The 15416-nt window shown below is 35.8% G+C and overlaps 1 protein-coding gene and 2 long non-coding RNA genes across 3 annotated transcripts; 2 read left to right on the forward strand and 1 right to left on the reverse strand.

Moving 5' to 3' along the window:
* Window positions 1-1254: 1254 nt before the first annotated feature.
* Window positions 1255-1815, forward strand: LOC119069066. Its single transcript, XR_005086271.1, has 2 exons — window positions 1255-1412; window positions 1500-1815. It is a non-coding gene; the product is annotated as an uncharacterized LOC119069066 (long non-coding RNA).
* A 2376-nt stretch (window positions 1816-4191) lies between these two features.
* LOC119069359 lies at window positions 4192-5519 on the reverse strand. The gene is made up of 3 exons (XM_037173432.1): window positions 5339-5519; window positions 5058-5288; window positions 4192-4404 (listed from the first exon to the last, which is right to left on the reverse strand). The coding sequence occupies exons 1-3, from the start codon at window positions 5414-5416 to the stop codon at window positions 4192-4194; spliced, it is 522 nt and encodes a 173-aa protein (XP_037029327.1). The 5' UTR covers window positions 5417-5519.
* Window positions 5520-10220: 4701 nt separating this feature from the next.
* On the forward strand, window positions 10221-13661 carry LOC119069067. The gene is made up of 4 exons (XR_005086272.1): window positions 10221-10415; window positions 10471-10793; window positions 10846-12096; window positions 13058-13661. It is a non-coding gene; the product is annotated as an uncharacterized LOC119069067 (long non-coding RNA).
* The last annotated feature ends 1755 nt before the right edge of the window (window positions 13662-15416 follow it).

The following is a 15416-nucleotide window of genomic DNA, read 5'->3' on the forward strand; positions in this document are numbered from 1 at the left end:
CTAAACTCAAAAATGAATTTGGAGCAAATTCGACGCTATCACTGTACACACGGCTATTACAAATCTAAGATAATTTTGTGTGAATATTTGATGATTATTATATATGGCTCATTCTACTAAGAAGTAAGGATTGGAAGATAGTACTGCAATACAACTTGAAGTGATTCGATGCTCAAATTCAAGCAAAATAATCCATTGTAATAATAAATATGAGGAAGTAGCATCTACTTGCTCACGAATTAACGGGAGGATTTTAGTAAGTCTAGAGTAGTCAGAACTTTCGAGGGCTCATTGCATCATAACTCTCAATCATTTATCAATTCTCTGAAAATAATGTAAGAATTTGTAACTCGGAAGAAATTTAGATTCGTGATGAATCTCCATAACTACAACTATCAAAGAATCATAACTCAAATGTAAATTGTTGTTGGAGAATCCTGTTGCTACGGAGATCGCTATGATGTACAGATGGACAGAAACCTTATTCGTTTCTATACTTTTAAATGTCTAGACAATGTCGCCGTTCCAATAGAAATTTCTATTAAAAAACCTTAACCTTTCTAGAAACACAGCTGAGTAAAATAAACCAGACAGGAGTGTTTCATTTTCGAAATGTCAAATAAGGGACCTAATACACTCTATCAAAATGAACTCAAATAAACACTGACATAAGTTGAATTAATTTAATTCGCAAAATATAAAGCTACTAGATAACCTAGGTACCCAGCCAAATCAAGCGCTCCTGCCTGGTTTATTTTGCTCTGCCGTGCTAGAAAAGAATTCTTAACCTAAAATTAGACAGTCAAAGGCCGTAAACTCGGGCTAATCTTATGGCTAATATAGCCTTGGATTACACAACTGCCATAGAAAAAAGAAAATTGTTTTAAATATTACCAGCAATTAAATTTATCGGCAGCTTGTAATTCCCATCCAGCGGTTCGACGATGATTAATGTTAACTATAGGCCGAAAGCATTATCGTTCTCAATAATTCGATAAACTTCGAGAATTTATGCAATAATCTTTGGAACGATGCGCACAAAGCTTTTCTATTTTAGCAATTGTCCGATTGATAACGCATTTGAAATAGCTGATTGCACTTGAAAAACGTGTGGTTCGAACGATATGATTGGATTTTGGATTTTTAACCATTATTTGATGTCTCCAGTTATCTTTCTCGATTGATTTGACTGAGATTTCTTTTACTATAGTCTATCTTATCAGGTCAAATGATGTGCTGACGTGCATTTTTGAATGAATAGATAGGTTAATGGGGCTGCAATCGTTTTATAAGAAGGTGGTTTCTTGCGTTGGCGTTAGTTGACGATCAAAGTAGTAGCCATGAAGACCTTTATTGTTGTTTTGTTGTCGTGCATTGTTTTCGCAGCAGCTTTCGATGCTTCGAAACAAGATGTAAGTGTAATGATGAATATTGAGTGTTAATTGTATAATTTTTCGGTTGTTCCCGTGCGTAATTTTCATTTATTTATTTTTTAAAAGATTCCACTTCCAAGAAACGAAGAATGTGCATCAACATGCTTATGGGCTGGAGTATACAATGTGCCAAGTTTCCAAAGCTGTACCCGGTATCTTCATTGTGTCCATGGTTTCCTTTTTGAACTTGAGTGCGAAAATGGTGAGGAATTTGATCACTTGACTCTACTCTGTCAACCAGCTGATGAAGGTCGTTGCGTACTTGAGGGTCCAATTACATCATCTGAAGAGACCTCTGAAGGAACTTCTGAAGAATCTAACTAAGGTGTAGCATTGTACTAAATGATTTTTGATTAAATTAAAAACTCAACCTCTACCAAACAAAATTCACTTTTTATTGGTCGTTAAAATATTTATTGCCGTCAATTTCTATAGCAGTTCTTCCGATTACTGCATAAATACCCGCGAAAACAGTATTTTCATCTTGCTGAAACTTTCGCTGATGGTATTTTAAACAATTTGACTGAGAACAGGGTCTGAATTGAATATTGAACTCTATTCATACAAGATGGCAAGGAACAACTCACATCTCCGATAAATCCAATAGTAAAATTTCAATGAGTGATATAGATAGTGTGCTTAGCTTTATGAATGAAAATGTATCATTCTTCGAAAATTAAGGTAAAAAAAACATCTGGCTGAGCATGAGACTACTTTTAGTACACGTGAATGACGATCATTGCTAGTCTTATCAATTTAAACTAGGACACCTATAAATAAACGCTGAACAAAAACGATGCCACAATCTTCAGGTGATCTCACTGTTGCATCAGAAAATACAACAGGATTAAGGAAAATGTTTCACATAAGTAGATATAAATGCATGTTGTGTGTCTGTACGCAGCACACTCATTAGTTGGCAAGACCGATTATCCAATAATAATTGTTGTGACCGGTAAAAGAACTTACATAACATTTGAGATAAAGTAGATAAAGAAGCTTGCTCATTTCACGCTACTTCGAACTTTTTAAAGTGGCTACACCATTTTAGCCCATTTCTGACAAGAATCAACAAATTCAAGTGATTAAAATGTGAAGAAGCATTTTTATCAATGAAACGTTGATGTTTAGTTTTTCTGTGGAATACGAACCAAATAGTGATAAGAAATTAATTATTTTTGAATCGCATTGTCACCAAAATGGCACCACCATTATCATCCCAAAGCGAGATTCGTGTGATAGACAAAGGGCATGGCAGTGATTAGTGATACATATTAAAAAAAATTGTGACACCATTTTTTAGTTGGCTGCGTCATCTGTTATCGACAGCAACAACAAAATGAATTCTGAAACTAATGAAGAAGATTTTGTTTACATTTGCACTTTACATCACTACTTGTGACAGGGAAAATGCACTTACCGTCAACAAATATGTAAAATGTGTTACGTCACTGCTTGTAAATGCTTGTTTAGGCACATGTGATTACTCCACTCGCCTTCGGCTCGTTCCGCAAACCTCACACTTGCCTAAACAAATATTTACAAACAGTGATGTAATCTACTATTAAAAATTCTCAAGGAAAGTAGCCAAGTATTAGTAAAGGTTTTTGTTAAGTTTTTCTTTCGCCTTCTCGCTCGAACATCGCCATGTAAATAACTAAATTAAGTTGAAAAGCCGTTCTTAGACTAAACTCTCGCTTTAGTTGAAATATTATTATTATAGTCGTATTTGTATTTTTTCAAATAATAAAGTTCGTTCATTCATTCTCAAGGGAAGTACTCGATAGTTACAACGGAAATATACAAAGCCACGGAAGATGTGTGAACACGAAAGGGTCCCCCTTTCTTTTGTTAAACTGAAAACTTTTTATTCGAAAAGCTTCCCACTTTAAAGTTGCAGCGAGAAGACTATCTCAGTAGAGCTGAATACAAGCGATATTAATTGCAAGCTTCGAGTTGAACACTATACGCTTCCCTTGATAGACTTCATCTAACTTAAAAATGCACAATCCAAAAAATCATCATCTTGTGTTGATACGAGTTAGTAGTCCAGTAGTAATGGAAGTGCCCGTGTCCATGAAAGGTGCACGGGATGTCTTGGGTGATTTGGATAGCTCTTGGTACCCTGACAAAGAAAAGTTCGAGTGCCAAGCTGAAATACTGTCAGTTTTCGGGAAAAAGAGGGGAGGGGGTAGTCTGTAGTCCATTTTTTCAGTTTTTGACCATTTTCGAACACTCTGAACCAAATATTTCGTATTTTTATAGATGATATTGGTAGAGAATTAAATTTCCTAAATCCTAGAAATTTTTTCAATTTCGATATTTTTCAGATTACCCTATAAGTTGCCGTAGATGCTTAAAGATTCAAGAATGATACTACACTCATAAAAATACGTCACTGTCTGAGATAAAGTCAAACTTAACTAAACATAAAGTTGAAGGTTCAAATAAATAATTTAGGATGTTTCCTAACTGCAACAAAAAACTTAGTTATTCGAACTTAGCACATAGTTGGCTTGTCCTCACTCAGAAATCTGTGAGAGGTAACTTTTCAGGCCTTGCATACCTCTGATGGGGGCTTCTCTCGGGATTATTGGATTAACTTACGAGGAGACATGTTGCGAAAGTTGCAACTAGATCAATTTCTCGTAACGAGATCTGCACCACATTTCTATATAAAGAATAGCTACAACAACTGTTACAACTAAAAAGTCAAAGTGTTCAGTGTTTGGAAGATTTATTCAATGCTTCGTAAGAGTTAATTTATACGAAAATTTTCCGCTTGAAATGACACGCACCAAAGCTCGAAGCTTTTTGCTTTCAGAAACTTGTTTGTCCAGTATTTGACATCCTTTTTCTTCAAAACGGATGACTTGACACATACCTTAGTGGTTTTTGCTTTGACTGAGACTCTTTTACGGAAATTGTTCTTTTCACCATCCACTTTGATATTACTGGTCAAATAACCGCACTGAAATAGATGAATAGAAATTTTTGAGGATGTGTGCGTACAGACGGCTATATACAGACGGGTAATTTTTGAAGTACAAGTTTAAATCTTGGAGAAATAATTAGATCAGAAAAAGTGAATTCGATCAACGCACTTCAAGCATGAGTGCGCGTGTGCAAATTATGTTTCCTTAACGGTATCCGAGTCAAGATTTCACGGATTTCCCGGTATCCAAAAATGTAAAAGTGACTTCCCGCTACATACATTTCCCGCTGGTTTGTGCAGTTATAATTCGATTTCCCGGTATCCTAAAAAATTTTCAGAAATTTCCCAGTATCCTGGATACCACGGATACACATAATTTGCACACGCGCATGAGTGGTACTCTAAAAGGGTACTGAAACTTGAAAGTGTGTTACTCAACACTGTGAAAAACCATTTCATATAAAACAGTACACTGTAGGTGTCGACTATGATCATGTTTGCTTGATGTGCGTTGATTCGATCTAATTTCTTGAAGGTTGAGAAAATAGTTGAGGAGACTCAATTTTAAAAGGAAGGCTTCACAATTACCGAGTGGAAAGCGAAGTAAAAAAGCAAAATTCAAAGTCTCTACTGCAATGAATGTCTACGTCTAGTCTGAGAGATTACGTAGATGCTGACAAAATTCTTACCAGGTCGACAACGTCGATAAATTGACTTGAAGCGATGCAATCTATGGAAAAGTTCTTTTTTATGTCGCGAACCTTTCTCTTTTTAGCAGACAAGTCTTGATGGTGAAGATCGTTTATATTTTCTCTTTCACAGTTACGCATTTCTTCAAGATTTTGCACTTTAGCAGATGCGTTTTCTTGTGAGGTTTGAACAATTACGGTGGAAGGTGACTTTTCCTTCACATTTGCATCCTGCAGTAAGAGCTTTTGGTAATAGTTTTAAAAAACAGACATATATTCACCCTTTGCGTATTATCAACACAATCTTCGTTTGGTGGCTGAACTTTGCAATTCCTTTTCTTCGTAGCGCGATTTTCCATTCTAGATCGATCCGTTTCGTTAAATGTATACCGTGGATTGGGTTTCCGTGATCGTAATGTGCGACCAGCGGCGACTCCAACATTTTGGACAAAGGCGTTCTTGTCCACTTTGCCTTGGTAATGCGTTTTTCACTGCAGTTAGTGTTGGTATTTGCTCTCTTATTTCCAGCCTGCATTTAAGTATAAAGATTTACTATTCTGCGAATTATTTTGCTGGAGTTATGTAAATACCATCACAATAAAATCGATTTGAAAAATCAAGAATATTCAGTATTCACGTCTAGAAACTAATCAGAATTCGTATTTATAGACTACTTAGATTTATCAAATTCTTTGTTGTAAAAATAGTGGACACGATAAATAGAGCTTTACTAGTATATTTCGTACCTAGGACTAAAAGTCTTTTTAGCGTGTGAGAGGTTTTCAGACAGAGCCGAACTCGAGGTCTGGAATCGAATACGCTAAAAAAGACTTTTAGTCCGTGGTACGAATAATATTTTTCATATCCGACGGAGAAAAAGTGCGACGAAGTTGCACTTTTCGGGTCCTAGGTATGAAAAATAACATTATGGAGAACTGCAAAGGGGTATGACATGATACAACCGAGATTTTGAACATAGAATGTTAACGGGGAAGGTAGACAAAACCATGAATGATTCGATTGCTCCCTACATTTTACCACTTAAGATTTCAATAGACCGTTTTAATGTGATGGCGTTCAGGTTTGCATTACATTTAGTGTTTATTTACATTATGATATCGCTTGTAGCGGCCAACAACCACGCCACCTTCTTAGTTGTATTATTTAATTTACAGTGAACTACAACCACGTCACTTCGTTTAGTTGCATTTTTGAGTAGACTACAACTATGCTACTAAATCTGGTTGCATTTTATAGTAGAAAACAACCTCTACTTCGTTGAGTTGAATTTAAAAGTGCACTACAACCATGGCACGTTTTTTGGTTACATTTGAATTTAGAGGGAGTTGCAACCGCCCCACTTTCTTAGTTGCATTTTATAGTGAACTACAACCATGTCACTTCGTTTAGTTGCATTTTTGAGTAGACTACAACTGTGCTACTAAATCTGGTTGCATTTTACAGTAGATCACAACCTCTACTTCATTGAGTTGAATTTAAAAGTGCACTACAACCATGGCACGTTTTTTGGTTACATTTGAATTTAGAGTGAGGTGCAACCGCCCCACTTTCTCAGTTGCATTTTATAGTGAACTACAACCACGTCACTTCGTTTAGTTGCATTTTTGAGTAGACTACAACTATGCTACTAAATCTGGTTGCATTTTACAGTAGATCACAACCTCTACTTCATTGAGTTGAATTTAATAGTGCACTACAACCATGGCACGTTTTTTGGTTACATTTGAATTTAGAGTGAGGTGCAACCGCCCCACTTTCTCAGTTGCATTTTATAGTGAACTACAACCATGTCACTTCGTTTAGTTGCATTTTTGAGTAGACTACAACTATGCTACTAAATCTGGTTGCATTTTACAGTAGATCACAACCTCTACTTCATTGAGTTGAATTTAATAGTGCACTACAACCATGGCACGTTTTTTGGTTACATTTGAATTTAGAGTGAGGTGCAACCGCCCCACTTTCTCAGTTGCATTTTATAGTGAACTACAACCACGTCACTTCGTTTAGTTGCATTTTTGAGTAGACTACAACTATGCTACTAAATCTGGTTGCATTTTACAGTAGATCACAACCTCTACTTCATTGAGTTGAATTTAAAAGTGCACTACAACCATGGCACGTTTTTTGGTTACATTTGAATTTAGAGTGAGGTGCAACCGCCCCACTTTCTCAGTTGCATTTTATAGTGAACTACAACCACGTCACTTCGTTTAGTTGCATTTTTGAGTAGACTACAACTATGCTACTAAATCTGGTTGCATTTTACAGTAGATCACAACCTCTACTTCATTGAGTTGAATTTAAAAGTGCACTACAACCATGGCACGTTTTTTGGTTACATTTGAATTTAGAGTGAGGTGCAACCGCCCCACTTTCTCAGTTGCATTTTATAGTGAACTACAACCACGTCACTTCATTTAGTTGCATTTTTGAGCAGACTACAACTATGCTACTAAATCTGGTTGCATTTTATAGTAGAAAACAACCTCTACTTCATTGAGTTGAATTTAAAAGTGCACTACAACCATTGCACTTCATAAAGTTGCATTTTGTGGACTACAACACCACTTATTTAGCTAAATGTTTGAGTAGACTTTAACTATGCCACTTAGTCTAGTTGTTCTTTTTTAAGCGACCCACAACAATTTACACAGAGCAACTTTGAGTTTGAATTTTATTTAATTTAATTTGGAAAATTACAAATATCATCATTAGGGGACATTTTTAAATGCTGTCAGTTGTTGCCCTACATTTTTACACTTACTCTCCATTTAAGACAAAAGAAAATACCCTCTGCCTTTAGACAACTGACGGGATTGATGAATGAAATTTTATTATGCTTAACAAAAGAGGACAAGACTAGAAACATCTAAAAACATTCTTAACATACGAGTGTAACGAAAACCGCCTCTTCGGCTCAAACATTTAGAACAGAATTACACCTACATCTTCAATGATGTGAGTGATTGTATCTGGTGTCTGAGCTGATTTTTTAGTGCAAAATACTACGAACCGAATGAATTAGCAGCTGATATATGCCGAGCAATACGAGCTCGGTTGAAACTATTTGATTTAAAGCAGAGCTTATGCTAACAAATTGGTTAAGGAAGAATTTGTCACAGAACTTCGTTTGCTATCAAGCGAAATTTGGTTATTGCATTAGAATGAGGAGATGTACTTCTGTCTTGCATTTAGAAGTAAAAAAACACACTTCGAGATATGTGCTAATGTACACTGTTGCAAGAAAAATTAAGACAAAATGTAGGAGAAGATGGAGCAGTGTCAGAGCGCTTACAGCTATACGTAAAACTTAACAATGACTTATCTGTCTGTTATTTGCGTCCATGTCTAAGGCATCGTAGAACCACTTCCTGTGGAATTATGTTTCATGACAAAATGCAAGTTCAAACTGTCTTTTGGTCGGTATAGTAGCTACATATGTACCGAGACTTCAGCATTCAATATTCAAATTCGTTTAGAATTGGTAGGGCTAGCTGCTGTCTATTGCCTCAGTTATAGAAACTAAAAGTTTAGATCATTAATGCCAGGTCATCTTTTAGTTTTCTTTTTTCTGATACCTAGTGCATTTTGGTGGTAGCTCAAATAATTGTTCTCGAAGTACATGTATCCAATATCCAATTCACGACAGTGTCCTGGTGTATATTTGTATTTTTGTTTCGGAATATTTGCGGACCCAAGTCGGAATACAAAATGAAATAGACGAAATGAAATGGTGAGGTTGCTATGATTTGGTGCTAACTTGTGTTAAGTTTGTGAAAGTTAAAAGAGGTGATTGAGCAAATAAGCCCCTGAGGGCTTCATCTTTTGTCTCGAGATTTGTAATGAATTTTACATGCTTTTGAAGCCTAAGCCAATTCTCTTGTTTTGAATAAGTGTGAAAGATGTCACTTTTGACTCTAGTGAAAACAAAAGCATGTAAAAACCGCTTTCATACTTCAGGGCCGAAAATGAGGTCAAGTTTTGATTTTTTTTCTCTAGTTTTCAGCCCTTTGCATGAAAGCTCACATGTGTAACTGCTTTGGACGATAAATTTTAGACACTTTCGCTTGTAAGCCTCACCCCGTTCGGCCTACAACTCGCGAAATTGCCTAAAACCAATAGTGCAAATCAGGTACACTATTTCACAAATCGTGCCGAACACGGACGTAAGGAAATTGCTCTTTCATTAATCGTTCGTCAAGCGAGTCGCCACCGGTCGACGGTGGGTTTTGATTTTTCATTTTTTAAAGTTGACACACGTGCATTGGTACATTGTACTTCCTAAAAACCGGTGATTCCACATACATAATAAACACATACTAAACGAGCTCCCTTCAGGAATAAGTGAACACAATAAATTGAGATTGGCTCGTTCGGTTCGTGTTTTTTATGTAGGTGGAAGCACGGGGTTTCGGGGGGTTTTGAAATTAATTTTCGCTATGTTGCTCACATTGCAATGTCAAATATGTCTAAGGTCGTCTAATTTGTGCTAGGTGAAGTCCTTTTTCGCTAAGCAATCAGCGTAACATTCGTAAATAAAAAATCTTGAATTTGACAACAATGTGTGGCAACATGTAAAAAACAAAAAACAAAACCCCCTCAAAACCGGTGGCGATTAGAGATGAGCGGGCCGCCCGAAATACATCGGCCCAACCCGACCCGACCCGGCCCGATCGGGTTCGGGTCCGGGTTTTGAAAATTCATTCGGGCCGGGTCGGGTCGGGCTTTGAAAACAAAAATTCGGGCCGGCCCGACTTAGAAATACAAATTTAAAGTAAGCCAATAAAAGCCTATAAAGCATGAAACACTAACTTATTTTATTATTTTACTTCGCGTATAAGATTATTGCAAAGCTTTTATGCGTAGAAAATGATTTTTCATTAAATTTCTTATAGTAAAAAAAAGTCGGGTCACGTCGGGCCGATGATTTTTTCGGGTCGGGTTGGGTCGGTCCGCGAAGAGAAAAGTCTCGGGTCGGGTCGGGTTCGGGTTCAAAAAATTGGATCGGGCCGGGTCGGGTCGGGTATTGAAAAAACGTCGGCCCGCTCATCTCTAGTGGCGATCCACTTGTCAACGGACAAAACATAAACAAATTCCATCCCCTATAGCAGCGAGTTCTCTACGATTTCGTAGAGGGTTTAACCTTATTGTACTGTAGTTAATATGTGATCATAGTGACACTTCGCATTTCAATATTTTATAAGTCATCTAATGGTGCAAATTCTTGTAATTAACTCCAGAAATTAACATAAAAAAGTGACTTTATTTCGCAAATGGATTGTTCTGTAAAAAAACGTCGCTTGAATGAAGATATTAATGAAGATGGTGACGATGGTAATAAAGTAAATGTTTTCTACATAAAAGCATTTAGTTATCAGTGTTATTGCAGTGCGTACTGACAACAATGGTCGAAATTCTAGTTTGATTGAGGATACAGAGGAATCTTGGGAATTACTTGATGTCGACTATGACGAAAGTAATGACTCACATGCTGATGTGTCTAATTCAGTTATAGAACCACAAAACATCGAACATAGCACACGAATCATTCAGGATGCTCGCTCAGTATCAAACACTTTGAATGAATTTACACGTAGCGATTTGATAATACATCTTGCAAGAAGCTATCTGGAAGATAAGGTCATCTTATCTACTGATAGAATTCGCAAAATTTCTCAAGAAATATGTTCAGCTTTCCCTGATGAAGACATGGTGAGATAGCATACCTATATCATGTAAACATCTTGTAAGATACACTGTTTAGGCTTCTTACTTCATTGAACCGATTGGTAAAAAGGCCCCCGGTGGGAGATTTTTCAATCATTATCAAAGCCAGTTGAAAAAATTTCGGCAAAAGAATCTCATTCCAAAGTCATCACGGGCCATTAATAAAATGCTAAAGGCTGTGGAAGGTGAAGAAATATATGTTCTGAGTGGTATGTAACCAATTACCTTTTCATACAGTTATCTAATTAGAGCCCTTCTGTAGAAAAAGAAAAAGAAAGTTTCGAATATTTACTTCAACGTCAAACGAATTTGGCTGAGATTGTTGAACATTGGAGTGTCACGTTTTCTTATCGGCAAGACGTTTTTAAAGACATTGCAAAAGATATTAGGGCGATCTTAGCGGAACAGTGGAAACCGTTGACACTATCGATTGGTCATGCCTTGGTAGATTTTGATTACTTTAGAACTTTGGCAAATGTTTTAGACAGCAATTGTTTTTTGATGCTCTTTCGGACTCGGCTCAAAGAATAATATCTTTTTGACAATACTCGCACATTAGAAACTTAAAGGAAATCTATTTACTTGAGCTGAAATTATTGATTATATAAGCTTGTCCGTCTCTTTAGGATTCTCAGTCTTCATAAATTTTTAAAAGACTTCTCTTCAAAAATAGATCCATAAGAACGTCCACAAAATTTGACTAGTTCGGTTAATTTCAATGAATGCAAAATGTTGATTATAAATTTGAGCCGATGCACCACTAATTCATATTTTCTGAGATTTTATGTATTCAAACTTTGAAAATGAGCATTTTTAAGCAAATAGGTGTGATAACATGATAAACAGAATATTTGGATTATTATATTTTGAGCTTGTCAGCTTCATATTACTAGAGTTTTTATGTGTCTTCTCGAAATTTACGCTCTCGACATGACAAGCACCTGTTGTGGACGGTTTATTTTGGGCACTTTTGCTTTTCGCTCTCACTTCATTCAGGCTACAATCCGCGAAATTGCCTTCCTCAAAAGATACGTATTTCACCGTATTGAATTAGATATTGAACAAAAATCCAATTTTACGCAGTGCCAAATCTATCCACTTCTATAAAATCTGCTTCACCAACAACAGATCTGCGAAGATTTTAAAATTATGCATGGACTCGATAAAGCGGCAACTCTTCGTTTGAAATGGAAAACAATTTTCGGCACTAAAGTGTTTCTACTGCTGAGAGAAACAGTAAAGAACAAACAAACATTACGCAAGGTCGAACAACTGCCGCTCACTGATGGTTCGTATTGATTGACTATCGATTTTTTCTTAGAATTCTGTTACATCAAAACGGCAGAGCAAGTTTTTTTATTTCGAATATGATTGCAGATTCTCCACTCACTTTTTACTACGTAATCTTAAAATCTCAAAACCGAAACATTTAAGTTATTGGTCTTCCACAATAATTCACATTTTTGTTGTTGTTGCATTTGACTAGTCTGACAGAAAATACAGAAACTCAAGTTATGATATGCACATACATGACCCTATTGACCGTCGACTTTATTTTTGCATTAACTGTTTTTAGATTAGACAAAAGATCAGAAAGATCTGTTATTTAAACTCAAATGTGAACACTGAGCAGAGTTGGATTTGGATAACATGTTTGATCTTAATTTTTTAAGGACGATTCAAAATTGCGCAAAGTTGCAGTCGTTGTATTCTTATCAGTTGTTTACAAATTATATTCTAATACGGACAGCCACCAATCACCTGGCTTTACTTCAGCTGACGTAACGTCTGTTTCATTATTGTTTCTCGAGTTGTTCTCTGTATTTATATTACATGAGCGTAGGTATACCAACCGATAAATGTAGATCGTATGGAATGGGAGAAGGAAGAATAGAAGAGAATCGATTGTTATGCAAACGAATATTATCAAAGGACTTAAATAACTTATAGAGAGAAAAGGTTTTTAAGTTCTTTAATAGTAGATTACGATACAAGGGAAATAATTTCATATTTCGTATTCAGATGAGTAAAAGTATCCGAGGTACGTTTACTCATCGTGATACGAGATCACAAATTATTTCCCGTGTGCAGTATGCTATTTTACTATACGAAGGAGGTAAAGATTTTTCCTGTGAGGGAAAAGCCTCATTACCTCACGATGTATAGTAAAAATCATTATGTATCTGCTCTGCCATTGTAGAAATATGATTCGAGCTTTAAATTCACAATGTTTATTTATTATATTTCAGAATATTTAAATGTCTCGTCAGTTTTAATGCTTAATGCTATATTGGTTCCACCACTCCAAAAAGGAGTAAAAAAACCAACAATTCAAGACGCCCAGGACAGCGTCATAATGGTTGCCAAAACCGAAAATGAATTGCGAGATCAACTTTACGATAGATTCGTAGGAGAGTATGCAATCGACTGCCATCCAATCGTTGTAGCTATGGAGCCAAATGAACAGGAAATTTATTTTTTCGTAATATTTCACAATTTGCGATATCGATTTAGCAGATTTTGTGATGCCATAGATGTTTGTTTTAAAATGTTTTGTGTTTTTCAAATCGAGTTTCCGACAGCATGTACACAATATTATGCTCTTTTAAATGAGCTGTTCTATAATATTCCCTTAAAAATTTGCAAAAGCACTAAAGTCGCTGAACTTTGTAAAGATATCAATGATACGGTGTAAACCGAAAACAAAAACAAAAATGAAAAAACGTTTGGCTTGGTAACTATGATAGACTTAAATATTAAATGAAATCGATCATTTTCGGTCTCTTTTTATAGATATAATTTGTAAATTCTAGTTGTTCATACGTTGTACCTTTAATTGCAATATATATTGACTGTTCCATACTACTTGTCTTGAAATCTTTTACTTCAAAATTTTTTATTTTTTTTGTACATTCATTGGATTTAATTTATGGTTAACGGGCCTAACCAGATCCAAATCCAGAATTGATTTTAGAGTCATTTGGACCATAAATTAAATCCAATGAATGATCAAACCAGGTATGGTCTGTCCATACAAGCCGGAGGAAATAGCGATTTCATATAAAAATACTCACCTCTTAGTGAAAATCATTGAAAGGTGAGTTTGTTTATATGAAATCGCTATTTCCTTCGCTTCATACACATTTTAAATCTACATCTTTTCTTGAAACCATAACGTTTGCTGCTGATCACTGTTCAAAATCATTTTAAAAAAATCTTAAAACAAATTTCGGAAAAATCAGCAGATAATCGAGTTCTCTCAAATAAGTGATAAAAATCAAAACTTTCATTAAGACAAACTTTGTATTTAACTCGGTGATAAATGCTTCTTTCGGCCCATGATGTGTATCGTTACACTCGATGGCATAATAGTTAATAAAGGCCGCAGGCCGTGTGTCACAACAAACATCGAGAGCCTAATAAAGGACTTTGCATTGAGTTGCATACAACGTTTTATGCCACAGACGCATCCAAAGTTTGCAAATTTAGCATATTATGGTGGTGAGTGGCATAAATAACTATTTACAATCTAGTTTCTGAATACTAGTTTCTAATAATTCAAGAAATCGAGTTATATCGAATGATATTTAGCAGTAGGTAGCAGGCTTGATGAAAATAATTTATTTTGTCTAAAAACTTATAAACTTGGCATTATCAAAAGTCACAATTTCGAAGTTGGAATTTTTAACCTTAACGTACGTAATCATATATTTTTATTCAGTTACAAATTTTCTCAACTTGTTTCTTTGTCCCTCTCCTCTCAACCAGTTACAAGATGATCAAATGTTTCCTTTGTCAGTTCGGTTTCGAGACTCCACGGGAACTATGCGAGCATATTAAGAAGCATCATTCGGCAGTTAAATCATTTAAATGTGTAAACGTAACATGTCGATCAGTGTTTACCGCTATGTGGAGCTATCATCGTCATCTGAATTTATGTTGCAAGTCGATGCCTAGTTTAGGTACCAGTGGGAGCATTCCTGCTGTACATTGTGATATAACCCAAAACAAGTTAAAAGGCTTCGAAGAAAACATGGATCGTAAAGCTTTAGAGTTGGTGTGTAAAATTGCAGGCAATATGAATCTTCCAAGAAATTACACTTATGAAGTACTGCGCGATTTTCAAGATTTCTATAGTGAAACACTGCTGAAAGGTTTTAACGAATACGTCAGGCCCTACATACAAAATACGGAACACCAGTCAAGTGTTGACTATTTTATTCAAATCTGTAAAGATCCTTTTCGGAGCGTTAATTCTGAATATAAGCTGGAAAGGGTTCTTTCGGAAGCCAAAGTCATTGAGCCTTTGAAAACCTTCGAAATAGACGAAAAGAAGACCCCAGATAAAGAGTTGGAATGCTCTAAGCAAAAGGGTACATTAATGCCCTTGGCATTTCAATTCAAAAAATTTTTTGAACTCCCTCAAGTTTTTGAATTATCGAAGAAATATGCTGAAGAAATGCGGAAAGACGAACATATAAGTCATTTCATCAATGGCGAGGTCTGGAAAGAAAAATTGATGTCATTCGACCCTCACGATACAGTTATCCCTTTTCATTTACACATTGATGAAACGCAAATAAACAATGCCCTTGGTTCGCACCGAAG

The sequence above is a fragment of the Bradysia coprophila genome (genome assembly GCF_014529535.1).
Source record: "Bradysia coprophila strain Holo2 chromosome X unlocalized genomic scaffold, BU_Bcop_v1 contig_26, whole genome shotgun sequence".
NCBI classification, from domain to species: domain Eukaryota; kingdom Metazoa; phylum Arthropoda; class Insecta; order Diptera; family Sciaridae; genus Bradysia; species Bradysia coprophila.